Genomic DNA, 24,958 nt, shown 5'->3' with positions numbered 1-24,958 from the left:
CTGTATAGCCCTGGCTGTCCTGGAACTTGCTCTGTAGACTAGGCTGGCCTCAAACTCATGAGATCCACCGAATTATGGGATTAAAGGCATGTGCCACCAACACCTGGCACACACCATCTTTCTTTCACATTACAGAATAATCAGTATTAAAAATCTATCATATCTAAATTTATTAACAATGTTATTTTCAGAAGTCTTTAAAATACTAGTCAAGAAGATTCTAGACTAAGCAAAATTTTACACAAGATCAAAGTCCAAAGTAAATGGCTAGTGCCCAAGGACACAGGAATTACCAAACTAGGAAGGAGTTGTAGGTTTTTTACTAAACTCTATCTCTAAAGAGACATACTCTGCCATTTCAACACCATGGAAGACATTAAGAATTACTCAGTACATTAGACTTTTCCACACTTCCATTTCATGGCATAAATCATAATGCATTAAGTAAAAGTTATCTAGGTCACTGGTAAAGAGCATGATGAGTCAAACTTCACAGCTCCAGGCAGCAGACTTCCTTTTCTATCTAATCCTTTTAACTTGTTCAAGACTGAAAGGGTCTCATCATTTTTTCTTCCCAACAGTCAAATTTCAACCTGTACTGATGGAAAAAAGTCACAATATTCATATAATTCTTGTATCCAAGCAGCTAAAAACATAGTGGTGATAACGAAACATGAAATACTGATATATTTACAGTCACACACCTTATATTGTGTCTTCATTAGGGTTTCTATTGGTGGGATAAAACACAATGACCACTGGGCAGCACAGTAGAGCTGATCCTGTTGGTAGGGGTGTGGATGAGCCAGCCCTGAAGGCCTGACAGTGGGAGAGTTGGCCCCATCCCTTCATTTGCCTCAAGGAGGAGAGGAAGACAGAAAGATGCCCTTCCCCCTCCCCCCTCGCCACCTATAGCAGGCAAGAGTGGCCCTGCCCCTTAAAGCTGCAGCACTTGGGAAAGCAGGCCCTGCACCTTGCCTGGGCAGCACAGTAGAGCTGACCCTGTTGGGAGGTGGTCAGCAGGTGAACCATTCTGCATGAGAGATCTGGCACTGCCCTTCATCTGCCATGCTGTGGCATAGGTAAGGGAGAGAAGCACCCCCACTTGCCGCCTGTGGCAGGTGGGAGAACTGGCCCTGAGATCATGAGAATGAGAGTGCTGGTCCTGCCTCTTACCAGCTGCAGCACTCAAGAGAGTGGCCCCTCTACCTTGCCTGGGAAACACAGTAGAGCTGACATTGGTGGTATAAGTATGAGTGAGCTGGCCTGAGGGCATGACAGCAGAACTGGCCCAGCCCCTTGCTGCTTAAAGCACAGGGTGAGCTAACAGGAGTGGTACTGGAAAAATCACCCTGTTGGTGAGGATGAGGGAGAGCTGGCGGTCTGACCAATCCAGCAACCACCCAGGCCCAGAACCAGGGCTCTGAGTTGAACCAACCCAATATCCACCCCATCTATGATCTGTTGGAGCACATGAAGGGGCTGGTTCTGCTGACCCAAAGCTTCAAGATCTCCCCAACACAGGGCAACAACAGGATATCCAAGAGGAGCCCCAGTGAGAGCCCAGTGTCAATAGTGTAGCAGAAACCAGAGGCTTCGAGCCAGACCAATGACTCATTGCAATGAACACTTGCAAGTAAAGATGTATGGACTAATTGTACTGTAAGCCTGTATTTAAGACCTCCTCCCTTCTTCCATAAACGGCATTCAGCACTAAAAAAATTGTCATAGGGATGCTGAAGTGTAGCTCTTCACAGCTGATGGATTCTGGTGGGGGAGGGGAAGGACTGGTTTTCTTTAAGGGGCTGCCCACTGGGAGTTTGACCATGCTCCAGTGAGTACATGGGCAACACAAACTGGATTTGGTATTTTGGTTTTTTTCCCTCTTTTGTTTTGGGGGCGGTCACAAGGGTGGGGAGTGGACCTGGGAGAACTGGGGAAAAAATGTGATCAGGGTGCATGATGTGAAATTTCCAAATAATCAATAAAAATATGTTATTAAAGAAAAAAAAGATGTATGGACTAAAGGGTATACTGTGTTGTTGTAGAATATTATTTTCAAGTGTGTTACTTTTGTTTATGATGCATTTGTTTAATTCTGTGAAGCTGTGCTCCTTTGCCTTTCTAAAACATCTGATGGTCTAATAAAGAACTGAATGGTCAATAGCAAGGCAGGAGAAAGGCTAGGCAGGCAGAGAGAATATATAGAAGGAGAAATCTGGGAGGAGGAGGAGGAGGAGGAGGAGGAGGAGGAGGAGGAGGAGGAGGAGGAGGAGGACTCCAGGGGCCAGCCACCCAGCTACACAGCAAGCCACCGAGTAAGAGTAAGATTTACAGAAGAGAACGGGAAAAGCCCAGGGGCAAAAGCTAAGGCAAGCTGGCCAGAAACAAGCCAAGCTAAGGCAGAACATTCATAATTAAGAATAAGCCTACATGTGTGATTTATTTGGGAGCTGGGCGGTGGGCCCCCCAAGAGCAAAAACAACATTGTGTGACTCACTGGGCCACACTACAGCTTCCAACTTCTCAAACGCTGAGATTTTTTTCTTTCTTTCTTTTTTTTTTCTTTTCTTTTAAATTTTATTTTATTTTATCTTGGGGGGGGAGATTTGCAAGGGTAGAAGGCAGATATGAAGAGACAAGGAGATGAATGAGATCGAGATACATGATGTGAAATCCACAAAGAATCAATAAAAAGTTAAACTAAAAAATAAAACAAACAACCCACAATGACCAAAAGCAAATTGGGGAGGAAAGAGTTTATCTCAGGGGCTGGAGAGATGGCTCAGAGGTTAAGAGGTTAAGCACCAACTGCTCTTCCAGAGGTCCTGAGTTCAATTCCCAGCACCTACATGGTGGCTCACAACCATCTGTAATGAGATCTGGCACCCTCTTCTGTATACATAATAAATAAATCTTTAAAAAAAAAAAAAGAGTTTATCTCAGCTTGTAGTCCATCAGGAAGGGAAGTCAGGGCAGGAGCTGAAGCAGAGGTCATGCAGGAACACTGCTGACTGGCTTCTTCCCCTATGCCTTGCTCAGCCTGCTTTCTCATATACCCTAGGACCACCTGCCCAGAGGTGGCACCAACCAGCACTCATTAATCAGGAAGATGATTAATCAGACTTGTCCACAGGCCAGTCTAATAGACATATTCTCCCAATTGAGGTTCCCTCTTCTGAGATGACCCTAGCTCATGCCAAGTTGACCAAAATAAATAAATAAATAAATAACCTGTACGCTGTAAGCCAGTGCCGGCTAACACCATCAGAATGCTCTACCAGGTGCCAGATATTATTCCAGCACTTTGCTAATACAATGCTAAAATAATCCTGTAAGACACTATTATTAGCCCATTTTACAAATGAAAGATGATTTTCTGAAGTCACACAATCAGTATTCAAACTAAAATTTCAAAGTTCCAAAGCTTTCTACCATATTCTTTGAAACTCTAGCTGTACCATATGAACTTTCTTCCATGACTAACTTCTTCCCAACTGAGTATTTACCTACTATTAACAGTTGAACTGGATACTAGCCTACCTACTTCTCACTCGTACCTTCCTGTCATATATCAGCCTGGAGATCCCCTAAGTCATATGGCTACCTACACATGCAAAAAAGTTCTGATGATCGAGATAACATTCTCACTGCTGTCATACACACTCTGATGACCTTGCAAGGCCAAATAAAATTTATAAAAACCACTTCCACAAGGAATCACATGCATGCAGTATGTGAACAGCATGACATATGGCTCCCCAGAGCTCTTTTTCATGTAGGGCCTGTACATCCTGTTCAGCAGCCCCTCAAACATGCACATTAGCACTTGAGAAGCTGACTGTAAGCAACACCACTGTGGTGAAGTTGGGGCAGTCCAGGAATCTGAATACTGAACTCTTAAGGCTGACCAACACTTGAGACACATCCATACAGACATGTGGATGGATAGGGAACTTCAGCCACCCTCAACACTCAAGGAAACTTTAATAGCAATGTGATAACCCACCACTTCCCCATGCTAGATGTTTTTCTTAACTACCAATCAGAGTTGTGAAGACTGGTGTATTATCATCCTCACTAGAAACCAGTGTCATTGAGGCTAAGAGATCACTATGCAGTCCTGCATCTAGTATGTGACAAAGTTGAGTGTTGAACCTACCCGCCCTTCTCTGAAGCCTGGGCTCAGGTTCCCTCCACTCTGATTGTACTATTAAAGGGATAAGAGAAAAAAGAAAGCTCCTCAGTCTCCTGACACTGGAGCACAGCAGGCCAGAACCAAATCTGTGGGCAATTTTGCCCTCTGCCCCCTTCTCTCTTTGGAGCATTCATGCTTTATCCTACCCCTAGCTTCTGGTAAATCATCACTAAATGGCAACATATCGTGATCAAAAATTAAACAAGCAAATTTTGGAAGGCTTATTAATGAACTTTACAGACTGAAACCTTTATCTTTACCAATCCGAACACATGAAGAATACCAAGGGCGAGGGAAGATGGCTCGATGGGTAAAGGCATTTGCCTGATAATCTGAGCTTGATTCCCTAGGACCCAGGTGACAGAAGGAGAGAGAACCAACTCTTACAAGTTGTCCTGGGACTTACACACACACACACACACACACACACACACACACACACACACACACACACACACAATGCAATAGTGCTATACTTTTTTAAAAGACTAGGATGTAAATCACCATGGGACACTTGGAGATTACACTGTTGTGGCCCAAGTTTCTAACTCACCTCTTACTTTTCTTGTAACTCTCCAGGTGTTGGAACTGTGCATGTTTGTGTCTTTCTAACTCACACTTCCCGCACAAATCCTCCAGATGCAGTAGGTGGTTTTCTACCTCTTCAAAACTCGTCTCTAAATGAGCTGGAAGTATACAACATAAAAAGAAACAACAGTCAAGTCCAAATCACTGGCCAAAAAGACAAAATGTTTAAATTGTTGTTGGAGAGACGGCTTGGTAGTTAAGAGCACATGCAGCTCCACAGAGGACCCAGCACACACATTAGGTGGCTTGCAATTGCCTGTAACTCCCACTCCAAGGGATCTAACTTCCTCTTCTGTCCTCCATGGGCATACCTACACTAATATGTACACACACCACACACAGATATACACAGACATGATTAAAAATAAAACAAAATGAACAGTATATTTTTTTAAAGTTTAAGCTATCGAGATTGCTTTATATTTCCATGATATTTCTTATTAAACTTTATTTAGGCAAAATTAAACGCACTGACTAACATTAAAGCCCATTTTAACTAACAAGATATTTCAAACATTTTTCAAGACACACATGTTCAAAATACCTTAAATATTTATCACTAGAATGATGAATATGGAGTATTCCAATTAATCTGATGTTATCTCCAGCGACGCATGTATACCACAAATGAACCAGGTTTTTTGTTTTTTTGAAACAGGGTCACACTGTGTTGCTCTGGCTATCTTGGAACTCACTATGTAGAACAGGCTGGCCTCAAACTCACAGGGATCTCTGCCTGCCTCTGCCTCCTGAGCACTGGTATTAAAGGCGTGTGGTACCACACCCAGCAAATGAACCAGTTTTTACATAATAATAAGATAGCAAATGTAAATAGCACACATCATGCCACCGTCATTTAGTATTTATAACTCCAAGTCATTTAAAGATCTGTTTGGCCTCTGGCACGCCACAGACATAAACCTCCACTTGAAAAAATACTACAAATATTTAGTTAGCTGGTGTTACTGAGTCAGTCAATGGTTGTCGGGGGAGGGCACTCAGCTCTTGCTAGTTGACTAGTCTTTCACTAGTCTGTCTGCAGATCACAAAACTCTATACTTTATTAGAGCATGGAGAGTATTAAGTCAAATCCTTCACTCACAATATTGAAGACCAGACGCTAAAGAGGTGGCTCAGAGATTAAGAGCACTGGTTACTATTCTAGAGAGCCCAGGTTCAATTCCCAGCATCTGCATGGCAGCTCACAATCATATGGAGCTCCAGTCCTAAGGGATCTAATATCTTCTTCTGCATCCTCTGTGCTGGATACACATGGCACAGAGACACATACAGGCAACACAGCAGGTGCAAAACACACACAAATGCAAAACGCACATGCATGCAGAACACATGCATGCAGAACACATACATACATACATACATATATATACACTATAAAAACAAAAATATTACTATCCCTTTGAAAACTATTCAAGACCAGAGTCTTGAGAAACTAATTCCAAGTTCCACCCACAGGCACAGAAACCAAGGTATGGTCCCAAACTGAGTCACTCACACTACAATTGATCAGTTGAAAGAAAGCCAATTCCCTCACTTCACAGATATAGGCAGGAGGACTGCATGTTTTCTGACAACAGAAAGGTTTTAGAAGTCAGATATTTTTAGAACTCAAACGGCCTCATAACCACTTACTGACCGTTACTTGGATATGCAATTCCCAGGACACAGTATGAAAGACAGCAGGAGGAAGCAGTGGCCTGAGAGGGTGAGGCACGAGGGGGAACAGCGAGCAGTATCTAACACAGGTGAAGGTGGGAAGGAAAGCTCTGTGAGGGACACCTCAGTAAGGACACGAGTAACCCGTTTTTCAAAAGATATTAAGTTGAAGAACACAGCCTGGAGTATAATTTATAGGAATATGAGTTTGTGAGGGAAAAAAATGGAAACGTTAATGCCACTTTGATTTATTAAATGAATTGATCCTGTTTACATTCTGATTATTACAGGTCAACAAAATTATTCATTTCAAATGATGTTGAGTTGTTTTTTCAATGCTGCTGTGTCACATTGCTCCTGGGGAGACATGAACAAATGTCTACTCCCCCCCCACAGGAAACCAATGACAGGCTCAAAGTAAGGATGCCACCAAAGTCCAACTTGGTGAACCAATGAGTTTTATTGGGGTTATTCATAGGAGTATGGGTTCTGGGGTTATTAACAGGAGCAGAAATGTCATCAAAGCCCACCCCAGCACGGGTTGGAGCTCACCAAAGCTGGAACCCTGGGCACATAGAGGTTTGAAGGCAGCAACAGGTTAGAAAGCATCTTTTTCTTTTCTTTTTCTTTTTTCTTTTTTGTATATTTTGGAAATATCTTTTATTTTATTTTATAATTTAATTTAATTTCACATATCAGCCACAGATTCCCCTGTCCTCCATTTCCATCTCCTCCAGGGCAAAGACTCCCCTGGGGATTCAGCTCAACCTGGTAGACTCAGTCCAGGCAGGTCCAGTCCCCTCCTCCCAGGCTGGGCCAAGTGTCCCAGCATAGCCCCAGGTTCCAAACAGCCAGCTCATGCACTGAGGAGAGGTCCCGGTCCCACTGCCTGGGGGCCCTCCTAAACAGTTCAAGCTAATCAACTGTCTCACTTATCCAGAGGGCCTGATCCAGTTAGGGGCTCCTCAGCTATCGGTTCATAGTTCATGTGTTTCCATTAGTTTGGCTATTTGTCCCTGTGCTTTTTCCAGTCTTGGTCTCAGCAATTCTCGGAGAGCATCTTTTTCAGACAGCTTGTCCAGCTGTTGTAGGCAGCTCGGTTGGGCTCCATCTCTTCTAAGGGCATGGCTGATCTGAACGTGTCACTCACCGGGCCTTACTGCTTAGACACACACATATCTGTCAGTTTTAGGAAGGAAGTTCACGAAGCCTTGGAGCTTAAAGAACTTTCCTTGCGGGATGGGCTATTTCAGAGACCTTTAATACAATCTGTGTCTTCACCAGTTCCCCCTCAGGATGGAGGCTTATGGTGAAAGGAATTGATTCAGTCACAGCAAACCTCTCAAAAGAAGATGGGGAGGAGATGCTCCCTATTTGAGTAGCTGGGCCAGTGCCACGTGCAAAGGTGGGAGCTTGTGGCGGCTCACACCTCAGGAGACCAGGGAGAAGAGTAACCCTTAAAGGCCACTCCCAGTGGACTGGGTCACGACCTATGTGCCATGTCCCCAAGATTCCGTAACCTCCCAAAACAGTGCCAAACTGGAAACCAAATATTCAAACACATGAACCTATGGGGAACACTTCACACTTACGCCAAAATTTTCTCTGAGGAGCACTGGAAATGTTCCAGAAGGCAGAGCAGAGCTAGTTGTACAATCTCACAACTCGGACTCACTATTTAAGCACGACATATTCCTCCATTTATCTGCTAGATTTTCATAGACTTTCTAAACTACCTTTCAGAGCATCTAGGTTAGAGGGAAATTCCTCAAATTTCAATTTGCAAATTTAGGGTAAGATGCAAATTTCTGCAGGTTTTAAACTGATCTTTAAGCCAAGGATCTATTAAACTAGAAGCAATCACATTTTCCAATACCCTAAATTTTGTCTCTTCCAAACATCTAAGCTTATAAAACAAAATCTTTTTCTATTTGGCAGGGCCAAAGGCTATGGATGTTAGTAGAAAACACATTTTACTACAACGGGCAAATGTGAGGACAAAGAGCTCTGCAGTTCTCCTCAGAGACTTTAGATCCTGCCGCCTGCTGCCTGCCGCCTGCCTGCCTGCCGCCTGCCTGCTGCCTGCTGCCTGCCTGCCTGCCTGCCTGCCTCCTGCCTGTTGCCTGCTGCCTGCCTGCCTGCCGCCTGCCTGTCGCCTGCTGCCTGCCTGCTGCCTGCCTGCCTGCTGCCTGCCTGCCTGCTGCCTGCCTGCCTGCCTGCCTGCCGCCTGCCTGCTGCCTGCTGCCTGCCTGCCTGCCTCCTGCCTGTTGCCTGCTGCCTGCCTGCCTGCCGCCTGCCTGTCGCCTGCTGCCTGCTGCCTGCTGCCTGCCTGCTGCCTGCCTGCCTGCTGCCTGCCTGCCTGCTTGCCTGCCGCCTGCCTGCCGCCTGCCTGCCTGCCACCTGCCTGCCGCCTGCCTGCCTGCCACCTGCCTGCCTGCCTGCCTGCCGCCTGCCTGCCTGCCTGCCGCCTGCCTGCCTGCCTGCCTGCCTGCCGCCTGCCTGCCTGCCTGCCTGCCTGCCGCCTGCCTGCCTGCCTGCCTGCCTGCCGCCTGCCTGCCACCTGCCTGCCTGCCTGCCTGCCGCCTGCCTGCCTGCTGCCTGCCTGCCGCCTGCTGCCTGCCTGCCTGCTTGCCTGCCGCCTGCCTGCCGCCTGCCTGCCGCCTGCCTGCCTGCCACCTGCCTGCCTGCCTGCCTGCCGCCTGCCTGCCTGCCTGCCTGCCGCCTGCCTGCCTGCCTGCCTGCCTGCCGCCTGCCTGCCTGCCTGCCTGCCTGCCGCCTGCCTGCCTGCCGCCTGCCTGCCTGCCTGCCTGCCTGCCGCCTGCCTGCCTGCCTGCCTGCCTGCCGCCTGCCTGCCTGCTGCCTGCCTGCCGCCTGCTGCCTGCCTGCCTGCCGCCTGCCTGCCTGCCTGCCTGCCTGCCGCCTGCCTGCTGCCTGCCTGCCGCCTGCTGCCTGCCTGCCTGCCGCCTGCCTGCCTGCCTGCCTGCCGCCTGCCTGCTGCCTGCCTGCCTGCCGCCTGCCTGCCTGCTGCCTGCCTGCTGCCTGCTGCCTGCCTTCTTTTCCTCTTTATTTTATTTTATTTTTTTTGAGATAAGGTTTCTCTGTGTCACCCTGGCTGTCCTGAAACTTGCTCTATAGACCAGGCTGGCTTTCAACTCCCAGCGATCCCCCTGCTTCTGCCTCCTGCGTGCTGGGATTAAAGGCCAGCCAGCAGCAGTTCTGCCTTTCTGCATGCTGCTGTCTCCCGAGAGATCACAAAAACTTTGAGAAAAGTTGACACTGTTCATAATGGTTTGACTCTGTCAAGGGCAATATAAAGCCACCCAAAATAAGCTTGAAAAACCTAAAGTCTAATTAATGAATAATTATAGCTTTGATTTTTTTAAAGTTACAAATGGTGTACAAAGGGAAAAGGCAAAATGTTGTATTAATCATAATTTTCACGACTACTATAAAAGAATATTCTTGGTGTCACACAAAGAAACACACAAGTGAAAGTAACCTTGCATGGCCATTTTTTTTTGTAAAAAGGGTGTGCCATGACCTAATCTAGGCTAGCAAGCACACACCAGCATAGGAAGCTCCTGAGCTTTAGTCAAACACTAGTGGTGACTCTTTCTCATCCCGTTAGTGGGAGCCCCACCTCAACCAACGTGATGGGCTAATTCCTGAATGGCCCGAAGGAGGAGGATATGGAAGTCAAGTCTCGGGAAATTCCAGGGATGGGAAAACAAGGACACACACAAGTTTCACAAGATGGGAGGTTCACAGGACACTGGGCTGTGGAAGAATCTTGGTACACTGTAAATATGTGTTGCTCTCATTGTTAATACAAAGCTGGCCAAGAGCTGGGCACGAAGAAACTGGGTGAGGCAGCCTGACCCAGAGAGAATGCTGGCAGAGTCTCCAGCAGATGCAGAGAGCAAGATGGGCGTGCCGTGCTGACAAAAGGCACCAAGCCACCTGGCACAGCACAGATAAGCAATACAGGTTAACATAAATATAAGAGTTAGCCAGCAACAAGCCTGAGCTATTGGTTGAGCATTTATAATTAAGACTCTGAGTGATTTTTCGAGAGAGGCTGCCGGCACAGGAAAACTCCGCCTACAATACTGGCTCTTGGTGTTAGCTACTTCGGATGGGAAAACAAAAAGTTTACTCATGCTAGTTGTTATTTTATTAAACAGAAAAAATGAGGAGACTCAGCCTGGGACCTGGTACAGTGAGCACCAAAGAAGCACTCTGTGCCTCATTCTTTTGTAACTAGTCTGAAAGGCTCATAAAGCATACGAAGAGCAGCAGAGCTAGTATTAAGGAGATCTCACCTGACTGGTAATAAGAACTAAACTACATTTAACATGGCATCCAGTTAACGCTAAGTGACTTTGCTCTCATGCCCTGGTTCAGACAGGACACTGAAATGCAAGATAAAAATCCAGCTCTGCTGTTGTTTGCAAGCTTCAGGGTGACAACACAACTGTGGAGGGAAGACTAAATACACACGTCGTCCAAGCTGCCACAAGGATGATATGAACACAGGTACTCAGCACTTGAGCGTAAGTAAACATTAAAATGTAGGGAAAAAATGCAGAAGGGATTAGCTAAATTTTTTTTTGGAGACAAGAGTTTCTCTGTATAGCTTTGCAGCCTGTCCTGAACTCACTCCGTAGACTAGGCTGTCCTTGAACTCACAGAGATCCATCAGCCTCTGTCCCCTCACCCCCCACCCCCAAGTGCTGGGATTAAAGGCATGTGCCACCACTGCCCAGCAGGATTAGCTAAATTTTATCAAAAGTCATTTATAGCTTTGCTAGCTGGGTGTGGTGATACACACCTGTAAACCCAGTCCTGGGGAGCCCAATGCAGGAAATGTTGAGAGTCTGTGGCCAGTGTAGGCTATATGGTAAATTCAGAGCAAGTTTGAGCTAGTTTGTCAAGATTCTATCTCAAAAACACCAAAAATGTTGTCAGGCATATGAGCACATGCCTGTAATCCCCAGCACATGGGAAGTGGAGGAGGCAGCTTGGGAATTTTAGACCAGCCTAGGCTACATGAAACTGTCTCAAAATCTAACCAAAAAAAAAAAAAAAAAAAAAAAAAAAGGAACAAAAGAAAACCCTGGTGCCAGTAATGATCATGCTATAAATAAGAGCTATGGATAAGAATGTTATGGATAAACTGATCAAATATCAGTAGCATTCCCCTTTTCCCATTTTTATCCATTACAGATGGCAATCTCCTTTTGGCTTATATTGCTATTGGTAGACTACAGGCTGAGCTCAGGTATTTCTGAGTTGATCCTTGGGCAAGCCAATTAACTTACATGGACAGAATTCTGTTCTAGGTTCAAGCTGTCCTTGTTAATGACGTGGACCAGGTAAAACAAACCCCTCATAAGAAAAGAACATCTGGGCTGGAGACTTTCTTTTGTACATCTTTCTGTTCTTTCTACAGATGACCTAGGTTTGGTTCCCAGCACCCACCTGGTCATCAGTAACTTCAATTCCAGGGGAATCTGACACCCTCTTCTGTGATCCATGGGCAATAGGCACATGTGTGGTGCACAGACATACATGCAGGCAAAAATACCCACACATATAAAATAGAAATAAGAAGAATAACCTTCTGAATAGACCAACAAGCAACAGAACAGAAAATGCAGACTAAAGATGTCTGGGGTCATCAATGGTCACTCTTACTACCACCAAATCCTTATTTATGTTCTCCCCTCTGAGAAGCTTCAAAGGCTCCGGAGTCTTCTCACCATGAAATTAAGCTGCTTCTTCTTTTTTTTTTTTTTTTTCCGGAGCTGAGGACCGAACCCAGGGCCTTGTGCTTGCTAGGCAAGCACTCTACCACTGAGCTAAATCCCCAACCCAAAATTAAGCTTCTTAACTTAGCTTACAGGGTTACAACCTGTGGTCACAACCTATTGTTACCATCTTACCACCACCCTCCACATATTCCACTTTACAACAGAACAGGCCCACTGGCCATTAAAAGAAGAGTCTCATGTCCCCTGCCTCCTCGTGGCTGGGATACTTGTGATTGCCCATTTCTCCTTCCTCCCTTCATATCCACGAATGTCACACCAGGTTCCATGCTAGCCCTGCCCCCAGACTACAGCGGTACTCTGTCCTGTCCCCACAGACTTCTGAGCTTCAGGAAGATTCTCATCAACACTACTTGTTTGCTCACATCTCTCTCAGCAATCAGCTAGGGTCGGGCTAAGGGTAATACTGTACCCTTGTGTCTTTGTATTGCCTAAAACCTATACAGTAAGTCTGATGAATTCAATAAAGTTCTGGTAATTCTATTATTATACAATGTAAACTAATTGGGGGAAAACTATGATTCTTGTTCTAATATTAAGAACTTATGCCAAATTTTGTAAGAATAACTTAAACATGAACAGAGGACTTAGGAAACATTATGAACATGATGCTGCTTTACTAGTCTCATCAAACTTGGCCAAATGACCCTAAATTAAAACAGAAAAAGCAACAGGGCGTCTCCATTTCAACTCTTCATTTTGTTTGGTTACTGAGACAGAGTCTTGTGCTGCCCAGCCTGGCTCTGTATTTACTATGCAGTTCCGGACGATCTTGAATGCTTGATCCTTCTGCCTCTACCTCTCAAGTGCTAGAATTATAAGCAGGTGCTACCATCCTAACTCTGTATTTCAACTCTTAACAAACTTGAAATTATTAATAAAAAATAAGAAAAATATATTAAGCTTTTACCTTTTTGAATTATCATAAGTATACACATGATATATGTATGATATATGATATATATATATATTTTCCAAATACTTATTTTAAATTAGTAGACATTTAACTACCCTAACACAGCCTGCTCATTTCTGTTACAAAACTAGTTGCACAGATAAGGTTGTAACTAACTTAGAATACATGCAGATAAAGCACTGGCAGGCCTCCATGGACTCAAATCCACCCCTGTAAGGAACTCAAGCCTCACTGTTTTGCTCAGTAAAACAGCATGTTTCTTTAAGTGACTGGTAGAGAGGAGGGGGAGTTTGACCGTGGAAGCCATTTGGGAATGCCTGACAGCTGTGCAAGAAAGAACTCCACAGACCTTGGGGGAAGACCGTCCAGAGGGGGGGCAATTCCGCTTGGCATTTTCCTTTGTGCCACTGGTTTCGAGTAGACATCCTCTGTAGTACAGCCATGATACTTGAACAGTGAAAGAGCATACTGAGATCATTTCACATCGAATGGGTTTCTTTCTAACCAAGACAATTAGCCTCATGGAACAAAGATATCTTCCTTGTCTGCATACCCACAGGTCATAGAGGCTAGGCACTGAAAGCCAGAGACTCTTCAAATGCTTGTGCCATACTTTATGTACTGAGGCAATAAGGTAATGGCGATATGTTAATAAGGAATCTTTAAAAGGTGCATTAACTTGCAAATGCCATTATGAAACCAACGAGATCCTTGTAGAGGACTAAAAAGGTGTCGAGAGACTTAGTGTACCTTGTGATGGTACTAATCTTGGAAAGTAACTTGGACAAGATGATCTAGGTTGTAAAACACAGTTATGAAAGTCCCTGTTTAGATGTCTTCACATTCTATACAGAGAAAGCAGCACAGTAATATCTCAGGCTAGAGCCTAACAAAAGCAACATAGAAACTTAATATATGGCTACTACTTATCCTAGAATTCGTAGAATATTCTCTTCCAGATGAAAGAACAATCTTCTAAAACAGATCACACAAAATTAAGTACTAGAGAAAACACAAAGACCTTGACAGTTGAAATTTTATGAAAGAACAGTATTAGATTGCCCTCTAGTGGAAAGTCGAGAGAACTCAATATATCCAGTCCTTTTTTTCACTGGCCCATACTGAACTGAAACTCAAATCACCCTTTGCCCCAGCCTCCTACAACTCAAGGCACTCCTCTTCAGCCTCCCAAAGCCTGGAGTTACAGATACGAAACACCAGGCCTAGCAATGGGATACAGTCCTTTCAAACTCATCTTTCTTAGTTTTGTTGTTGTTTTTGCTTTTTCTTTTCATTAAAGAGTACACGGTGGCTATTTTCACTTAATAACTGTTTCATCCTTTCAAACATTTTTCAATGCAAAGACATTGTTTATCCTGTCATGTGTGGATCAATCTTTTTAAAGAAGAGTCTCATGTAATATAGGCTTGTCTTGACTGTGCTATGGAGCAGAGGACGACTGTGAACTTCTGATCCTCTTGCCTTTCCCTCCCAAGTGCTAGGATTATAGTATGCACCACCACTGTTGATGGATGCTACACTGAGGGTCAAACCCATGGCTTTCTGCACTCTAGGTGCACACTTTACCAACCAAGCTGCCCCCGGCCTTCATCTTCAACATTTAATGTAAGTTTTGCAGCCCAATCTAAATGACATAGTATCCACCTTTTGTTACAGAAAAACGACTTTGTAAATTTGCAAAGCTCAGACAAGCTGCTAGTAGAATGTCCACACCATCATGGCAGATACCCAGACTTGTTCCAGATCAGAAATAAAGACTGTCCCACAGTACACCGGATGTACATGCCAGGCATGTGCTATGTGATTTGTGTGCTATGTGATTTGACATGTGTCATCTCATTTAATCCTGCAACTACCCTAGCAAGCAGGTAGAGTCACCCCTCAGGATGCCTGGGGGACTGGTTCCCAAAGCCCTATGGCTGCCAAAATCTTTGAATGCTCAAGTCCCTTAATAAAATGGCACAGTTTTGACAAAGAAGCCAAGACTATACAATGGAATAAAGAAAGCATCTTCAACAAATGGTGCTGGCATAACTGGATGTCAATATGTAAAAGATTACAGTTAGATACGTATCTGTCACCATGCACAAAACTCAAGCCCAAGTGGATCAAAGACCTCAACATAAATCCAGTTACACTAAACTTGATAGAAGAGAAAGTAGGAAGTACTCTTGAATGCATTGGCATCAGAGATCACTTCCTAAATATAACACTAGCAGCACAGACACTGAACACAACAATTAATAAATGGGATCTCTCGAAACTGAGAAGCTTTTGTGGGGCAAAAGACACAGTCAATAAGACAAAAAGCCTACAGAATGGGAAAAGATCTTCACCAACCCCACATCTGACAGAGGATTGATCTCCAAAGTATATAAAGAACTCAAGAAACTAGACATCAAAATACTGAACAATCCAATTAAAAAATGGGCTAAAGAGCTAAACAGAGAATTCACAAAACAAGAATCTCAAATGGCTGAAAGACATTTAAAGAAATGCTCAACATCCTTAGTCATCAGAGAAATGCAAATCAAAATGACTCTGAGATACCATCTTAAACCTGTCAGAATGGCTATGATCAAAAACACTAATGATAGTCTATGTTGGAGAGGATGCGGAACAAAGGGAACACTCCTCCACTGTTGGTGGGAGTGCAAACTTGTACAACCACTGTGGAAATCAGTATGGCGGTTTCTCAAAAAATTCGGAATCAATCTACCTCAAGACCTAGCCATAACACTCTTGGGCATATACCCAAGGAATGCTCAGTCATACCACAAAGATACATGCTCAACTATGTTCACAGCAGCACTATTTGTAATAACCAGAACCTGGAAACAACCTAGATGCCTGTCAACTGAAGAATGGATTAAGAAAATGTGGTATAGCCAGGCGGTGGTGGCGCACGCCTTTAATCCCAGCACTCGGGAGGCAGAGGCCGGCGGATCTCTGTGAGTTCGAGGCCAGCCTGGGTTACCAAGTGAGTTCCAGGAAAGGCGCAAAGCTACACAGAGAAACCCTGTCTCGAAAAACCAAAAAAAAAAAAAGAAAATGTGGTACATATACAAAATGGAGTACTACTCAGCAGAGAAAAACAATGACAGCATGAAATTTGCAGGCAAATGGATGGAACTAGAAAATATCATCCTGAGTGAGGTAACCCAAACCCAGAAGGATAAACATGGTATGTATTCACTCAAAAGTGGATACTAGATATAAAACAAAGAACAATCAGACTTCAACCCACAGAACCAGGGAGGCTATATAGCAGGAGGGACCCTAGGATGACTGTGGCTTATAATAAGTTTTGGTTTTACTCAATTACTGGGCAAGCCTCAGTGAAACATTTCACTATTAGGATAAAAATTTGTACTGTATCAAGTTGATAATAGAAATAAATAAATAATCTAAATAAATAAATAAATAAAATGGCACAGTATTTGCATATGACTTACTCATCCTTTCACATGCATTAAATCAGCTCTGCATTATTTAAAATACCTAATACAATGTAGAAAGTATTATGTGAATACCTGTACTGTATTGTTTAAGAAAATGACAAGAACCTGCATGTGTTAATTAAGAAATTTTCTATTCATTTTGCATGCCAACCAGAGATTCCCCCTCTCTTTCCTTCTCCTGCCCCCCCCCCATAATATGAACAATTTTAAATGAGTATTTTCTATATGCACTTGGCTGAATCTACAGATCAGAACCCACAGACATGAAGGGCCAACTGCATTCTGATCCTCATTTGCAGACAGACTGAAGCAAGGAACATTTGAGAAACTTATAGAGAAAGAATTTCAGAGCTAAGAGTTCATATTCATTGTATTTTTAATTTCCAGCAGACTTTTATCATTTATTTCCTAAATTGCAGACTTACCAGTAAATATCAATTAAATAGGCATTTGTAAGCTAGATGGACCACATCCCATTAAAAAAAATCAATATGAATGAGCCTTTGCTACTTAACAATTCCTGAGGGACTAAGTTTCCAATACTCCAATTTATTAAGCCACAGGATAGTGCAGCTAAAAGCACCATCAAAAGTCTTAAATTGCTCACATAATACAAATTTCTTACTCTTATAAGGCAGACCATCCAGGAAACAAGGCAAGACCAAAAGATCTAAGAAGTCTGGAAATGGAAAGAGTGAGTGGATCAAGTATTACATTCAACAGAGCCATGAAAAAAAAAAGTCAAGTTGAGCTCAGAAGATGGCTCACTGGATAAAGAGCTTTCTGTGAAGAGTGGGGACCTAGGCTCTGACTTTCAGAACCCACTTCACAAAGCCCAACGCTGTAGTCTACATCTGTAACCCTAGCACTGCTACAGGGAAATGAGCAGTGGAGACCAGTGAGTCACCCGAGGCTCCCAGGCCAGCTAGTCTGACACACACAACAGGGAATAAGAGATCCTCCTCAAACACGGAGGAGAATGAGAAGTGACCTCCGCATGTTATACCATAGCATGTATACCCACACTCAAACACATGGATGTAGGCATGGGAGGGCAGACAGACACACAATAAAAAAAAAAAATCAAAGCTAAGGTCAGTTACTATATTCTTCTAATTTGCTTTTATTCTTTATTATTGTTTAACTAGTTAAGTTTTGTGAGATTATGTCTAAGTATCTAGGTTATGACAGGACATAATATTTTGAAGCAATCAAAAAGGAAATTCAATAGTGTATGAATTATCATTTTAAACAACAAGCACTTTCAGAATCTAAGAATCTCAGAATCATTGAATATTAATTTCTAAAGTACATTAATGACACCGACACTTTTTTTTTTTTTTTTTTTGGTTTTTCGAGACAGGGTTTCTCTGTGTAGCTTTGCGCCTTTCCTGGATCTTGCTCTGTAGACCAGGTTGGCCTCGAACTCACAAAGATCCGCCTGCCTCTGCCTCTCAAGTGCTGGGATTAAAGGCATGCACCACCACCGCCCGGCGACACCGACACTTTTTAAAAAGCTATTCCACAAAATCCGCTTCATAAAGCTTCCATTATGGTATCAGCACTGATCCTATGAAACTGAGTTGTTCAGACAAAAGTCTCACAATCTCAAAACGTCTTTCTTTGAGCATATCTGGGTTGACAAGATGCTATCTCACACAGTCATCCACTATTTGTGTGTATGTGGCTTTGTTTTGTTAAGACATGGTTTATTCTGTAGCCCAGGCTTGCCTGGAACTCACTATGTAGCCCAGGCTGGCCTCTAACTAGTGGTGATCCTTCCTGAGCCTCTCAGTCATTCAATATCTCTAGCCCAAACACACAGTATATTTTAAGAAAGACTTAAGCTGCATTTCTCAAATAAAAGCAACTATGAAAATAATAAGTGTAACAGAATGTGCTCAATTAGTAAAGTGGTAGTAAACACAGAACAACCACAACAAGAACTGATTCTCCTTTGAGGGAAAAAAGCGGGCAGTTACTATAAAACACAGAAATATAAGACAATGAAAACCAGTGACTGGGGGAGATTCAAGCAGGCAAGCCAAAAGGAAATGGTGAAGAATGGCGGTGTCTACAGCTAGGATCGCTAACTTCAATGAGCACCAACGGAAGCAGGACAATGCGGAGGGAGGGCTCCAGACCACAGCAGTGCTACGCTTCTCCTTAGACTCAGAAGCTCTTTTCTGTGCCATGCTTTCAGAAATAACACTCAGCCCCAAAAGACCTTTGTAAGGGCCCAGGACATGAAGATCACAGTTCCTGAATTCTGACCAAGAGCCACCATCCTCCTGCCTCATCACCCAGAGCGCTGCTGTGTGTTAATCTTATGGTTTGTTTTGTTTTGTTTTGTTTCTTTCCCCCGGAGCTGAGGACCGAATCCAGAGCCTTGAGCTTGCTAGGCAAGCGCTCTACCACTGAGCTAACTCCCCAACCCCATGTTAATCTTCCGTTAACTGTGAGACCCTGAGCCAATGCAGCCTCCCCCAGGCTTTGTCTCTCTGCACAGAGAGCAGGGAGGGACGGTAAAGGCTCCGCTGTTCAGTGTTCTCGGAGAATGAAATGGTCTCGGTACAGTCCCTAAGAAGCTCTACATCTTGTAGGTGATCAATGCTGGGTAATAATCACAGCAACAGCATCCCAAGTAGGATATGTCCATTCAGACACAAAACTTCACTAATGAATCCCTCTGGCAATCTGTTGAGGACTGCTGTAAAAGACAGGCAGTGAAAAGAGGAAAGGAAGATCACCTTGTCTCTATAAGACTAGATGATGGTATTAGTTCAAGAAGTTTATTTTCTGTGCATGCAGTTCCTCTTTCCCACTGCCATCCAAGCTTGAGCTTACATAGAAAACAGTGTTGGATAAAAACTTACAAAAGGAGCCATGATCTTGGCTCCGTACACCAGTCCAAAACTAAGCAGTCACTGGAGCTGCCATTCCACAGAATCAAACTGAAACTGAGGTGGTGACCTGGCCCTCGACATGACCATGTTTTCTCTGCCTTAACCCTCACCCCACATCCAACAGTCTCCTTCCGCTTTCATGTCACACATAGATTTCCCGTATGACAGGAAATAGGTGGCACTTTGCCTTTCTCTCCTCCCAGAAAGGGAAAGGGGGGACAGAATGAGAGTAGTGAGGCACAAATATGAAGATAGTACAAGACACATGTATGGAAATACCATGATAAACTGTTGTTCTGTACACTGACTAAACCCAGTAAGGCAATTCAAAGTCCTGCCTCCTGTCCCTGCCTCACCAAGTAACTCTGAAAGGACTCTTCCACTTCGGTTTTTGTTTGTATTTCCTTACATTCCTTTCTGTCTACAAAACCATTAGGAAACAAATGGTGTTCCATTTTAGAATTAAATTACAATTTAGAATTAAAAAAGTTAAAGCCAATTGTAATCTTTACATTGTTCTAATTTTGTTCTTTGAGAGCACTGAACCATAGTATTATCCTCAAGTGTATGTGTATCAAATACAACAGATAATTCTCTGAATATAAACCCATCCAAATGAAAAATGACAAAAAATGAACTTCCACAAAGTTCAAATGCAGCCAAACAGGTACCTGAACTCATCTGATCACATGTCTATCATCTGAAGGGGAAAAATACTATAAGACATGCATTTCTGAAAGCCTAAACCTTAGAAGCAATGTTTGGAATACATTCTCCAGTCAGGGCAAAGTTACTGTAAAATCCTTTTATTTTTCTACTTACACTTTAAACCAAAAGACCTACTGTTTATACGAAGATAGTCTTGAGTCACTGTAACATCAACAGGGCTGGGAAGATGACTTGGTCAGTAAAGTGCTTATAGCTTAAGCATGAGGACTAGGCCTGAGCTGGATCCCCATATCTATGTACAATGCCAAACATGGTAGCTTGCTTCTAACCACAGCGCTGAGGAGGCAGACAAGCAGATCCCTGGGGCCCACCGGCTGGCCTCATCAGTGAACCCCACATCACAATGACCGTCTCTTTTTCTTTCTTTCTTTTTTTTTGGTTTGGTTCTTTTTTTTTCTTTTTTCTTTCTTTTTTTTTTAAGACAGGGTTTCTCTGTGTAGCCCTGGCTGTCCTGAACTCACTCTGTAGACCAGGCTGGCCTCGACCTCAGAGATCTGCCTGCCTCTGCCTCCTGAGGGCTGGGATTAAAGGTATGCAACACCGTCTCCAAAACAAAACACCCCAATAGCTCCCAAGGAATAACACCCTGGTTGTCCCCTGTCCTCCATGTACATGAGCACGTGTATGTAAAAATGTGGGCACACACAGGCAAATACACACACACAAAGATCAAGAAAACCAGAACTGTCTACTTAGCTGACTGGAGGCAGAACGTATTAGTGATAATTTTAGAAATGAATTTCAATATATTTTCTGTATAATCAAACTTTGACAGTAAGAATACACTATTATTTTTAAAGTGTTAGCTAAGAATTTGATGAATTCTTAGAAAGCTTTGAAACGACAGCAAGTCCTTGTTGAAATTGCTTTCACTCACACATCACACTTACCCAGGTCATTCACACATCACACTTACCCAGGTCACTCACACATCACACTTACCCAGGTCACTCACACATCACACTTACCCAGGTTACGCACACATCACACTTACCCAGGTCACTCACACATCACACTTACTCAGGTCACTCACACATCACACTTACCCAGGTCACTCACACATCACACTTACCCAGGTCACTCACACATCACACTTACCCAGGTCACTCACACATCACACTTACCCAGGTCACTCACACATCACACTTACCCAGACTTGCCATCAAGGACTCCAAGTCCTGGAGGAGAGCCGGCAGCTGCTGCAACTGCTCCTGCAGCTCAGAGAGGCTGGCCCTCTTCTTCTCCCAGTGGGCAGAGAGCATGACCACCTCGCTGTCCACCAGCTGCAACACAGACCAGCAGGGGCTCAGAGAAACCACATCTCAATAAAAGTTACAGTTAGTGTGCAGAGGCCCAGCCAGTTTGTCTTTAGTAACCCTCCATAGTCATAGATGGCAGATACATGCTACTACTCAAGACAGTGTCATTTTGTTTTCTTTGTTTCTTAGAAAAACAGCAACTCAATATTCTGTAAAACAAACCTCAAACTGCTGCTGTATCAGGGATCTTAACCAGAAGAAGAAAAGCTCAAAAGTGAGCTGATTACTTCTAAGTATACTTTGCTTTTAAGAATACTGTTCATTGGAAAATTCACACCTAAAAAACAAACAAACAAAAAAAAAACCACAAACATAAACTACTAACAAAAAGAGAACACACAGAAACAAATAAAAAACATGATTTACAGGTAATTACGTGCTTTATAAAAGCCTTTCAATGGGAAAATTCCCTAATACATTCTGACTACCCTACAACCATCTCATATTCAAATAGAACATTTCCTACATGAAGCAAGCAAAATGGTTCTGTACAGGAGGAATTACTGAGGCAACTGACCAACTCCAGAAAAGAAGGAAAGCTTGAGGTTAACAAGGAAGAACTGAGGTGCACAAGGTCTGAGACTCTGGACTAGCCCATGGCAATGCCAGCATCTTCCTGGAGACTAAACATAATGACAGACATTCTGTTTTAGTCTTAGAAAGCCAGGAGAAAAGGGGCAAGAATAAGACAGAGGAACAAGGAAGAAGTCGGCTTTTAAAACACGACTCAAATAAGCTAGAACTGTGTGAAATAGTCTCTGAACAATAAAAAATAAAGACTGTAAAATCTACTACAAATCAAAGAAACAAATTTGAATTTTATATGCAAAATACTAGGTTCACAGTTAAATTATTTTTTTTAAAAAAGAGAATAGTTTATATTTCCCAAGATTAAGATTCTTCAAGAGGCAGAATATGAATAAAACAGGTAAGAATTTTAGAGGAAAACTATTAAAATAAGGCAGAAAATTAATTGTATGTGGTGGTAGATTGCTATTTATTTACTTTTTTATAAAATTTAGACTGGATCTCAATATATAGCCAAGGATGGCCCGGAACTTGCTATGTACCAGGATGGTCCACAAATTGCAGCAATCAGTCTTTCTACCTTTGCCTTTAAGTGGGAGTGCTGGGATTACAGGTGTGTGTCACTACTGCTGCCTGCATACACCAATACAGCAGGAATGCACATCTCCCTACTGCTACTGCCTGCATACACCAACACAGCAGGAAGGCACATCTCCCTACTGCTACTGCCTGCATACACCAATACAGCAGGAATGCACATCTCCCTACTGCTACTGCCTGCATACACCAATACAGCAGGAATGCACATCTCCCTACTGCTACTGCCTGCATACACCAATACAGCAGGAATGCACATCTCCCTACTGCTACTGCCTGCATACACTAATACAGCAGGAATGCACATCTCCCTACTGCTCTCCAACATGCACTGAAGGGGTAATCACATCCCTAAGCAGTGCTGGGAAGGTGACACCAGGTTTTACACAAACTGTGCTTCATTCATTGAGATGCTGGTCTCACTATGTCACCAAGGTTGGACTCAAGCTCCTGGGGCTCAGGAATTCCTGACTTAGCTCCTAAACAGGTGAGATCACAGGTTATGTGAAGCTAGCCATGCCTAGCTTCATTAATTTTGTATATTTCAAAGTGCCAATGCCAACAGTTTTTATTAAAAATTTCTAAAAGTAGCTTTAAAAATTCTGACTAAGGGGCTGGAGAGATGGCTTGGCAGTTAGGAGCTCATACTGCTCTTGCAGAGGACATGAGTTTGGTTCCCAGCACCCACATCTGGAGGCTCATTACTGCCTGTAACTCTAGCTCTAGGGGAATCTAATGCCCTCTCTGGCCTCCAGGGACAACTGAACTCACTCCACACAGACACTCATGCCTATACCAATCAAAAATAAAAACAGGGCAGGAGAAATGACTCAGTGGGTGGAGATGACTGCCACCCCAAGCCTGATAACCTGAGTTAGATCCCCTTAGAACCCACATGGCTAGAGGAGAGAACTGACACTTTAAAGCTGTCTTCTGACCTCTACTCAAGCACTAAACGTATGAATAAAATGTAATAATTTAAAAAGCTTTGCATAAAAAATTAAAATAAATCTTAAAAAATACTGAATAATACTAACAAGCTGTGATACAAAAGGAAAACATGTTTGAAACAAGGATCTGTGCCCACAAAACTCATTTCTAATATTCAAGCAGCTCCCCCTGACCATCCTGTCTACCAGCCCCTCCCTGACTAAAGCAGCTCCCCCTGACCATCCTGTCTACCAGCCCCTCCCTGACTAAAGCAGCTCCCCCTGACCATCCTGTCTACCAGCCCCTCCCTGACTAAAGCAGCTCCCCCTGACCATCCTGTCTACCAGCCCCCTCCCTGACTACCTTACCTGCTGAGCCCTGTGTCATGCACGGGAAACGCAACAATAAATAGACAGGAAAGAAAACCTTGTCCTCTTGGGCATACTTTGGTGTCGGGTCTTTCAAATTAGCTGAGCTTCAGATTTTACACACATATATACAGGCAAAACACAGACTTTAAAAAGCAAAACAACACAAAATTCACAGGACTGACTTAAGAAGTTGAAATATTTTGCCTGGTACATGGCATAATCTTTTTAACGCATTATAAATCTTGCCTTGGTTTATTAGATAACGCTAAAAGTCTAAAATAAATAAGTCTTAGATATTGACCATTCCTTTCCAAAAATAAAAGTATAGAATATTTAGATACTAAGGCTTGATAATGGCTTCTTTAATTCACACTTTACACAAAACAAAAACTTATATTCTGCATTTAGAATGTTAAGAGGTATATGTGTCAAAAGAACATAGCAGAATGCACTCAAGTATTTTAATCTAATAGAAGGAGAGGATGAACAACTGTCAGAAATCACAGATAATATAAATGATACTAACACATTTTGAGCACTTGCTATAGGCGAGACTCTGTGTTAAGTAATTTAGATATAGTATCTTATTTAAACTCTACCTTGTGTGTCCCTCAAAAGATCCAATGCTAATAGCTTATATGGGGTAGTTGAGAGACAGTAGATGGGGCTGAACATGAGAAAACTAAGCCACCATGGGCATGTCTTTCAAAGGATTTTAGAATCCCAGTCTCTTTCTTTGGGTCATACTCCTGGCCTACAATGAGATGAACACAGTTCCCCAAACAAATGCTCCGCAACAAGATAAAGAAAAGACAGAGAACAGGTTGTTTATATAAGATTAAAACAGATTAGTGTACCAGAGATAAGAAACAGAATTTCTAACCTG

The 24,958-nt window shown here is 43.2% G+C and overlaps 1 protein-coding gene across 4 annotated transcripts in view; it reads right to left on the bottom strand.

Annotated features, from left to right (window-relative positions):
• Positions 1-24,958, bottom strand: part of Dtnbp1 (dystrobrevin binding protein 1) — a 130,127-nt gene that overhangs the window by 84,539 nt on the left and 20,630 nt on the right. For all 4 annotated transcript variants that reach the window (XM_052729580.1, XM_052729578.1, XM_052729579.1 and 1 more), the window contains 2 exons: positions 21,478-21,610; positions 4,752-4,884 (listed from right to left, as the gene is read on the bottom strand). In XM_052729580.1, the coding sequence (XP_052585540.1) occupies positions 4,752-4,884; positions 21,478-21,610 (266 nt within the window). The remainder of the gene's footprint in view (positions 1-4,751; positions 4,885-21,477; positions 21,611-24,958) is intronic.

The sequence above is a fragment of the Peromyscus californicus genome, unplaced genomic scaffold (genome assembly GCF_007827085.1).
Source record: "Peromyscus californicus insignis strain IS unplaced genomic scaffold, ASM782708v3 Scaffold_8__1_contigs__length_139910024, whole genome shotgun sequence".
In the NCBI taxonomy this organism is placed as follows: domain Eukaryota; kingdom Metazoa; phylum Chordata; class Mammalia; order Rodentia; family Cricetidae; genus Peromyscus; species Peromyscus californicus.
The sequence above is the reverse complement of the archived record's forward strand: the minus strand, read 5'-3'. Positions and strand labels throughout refer to the sequence as shown.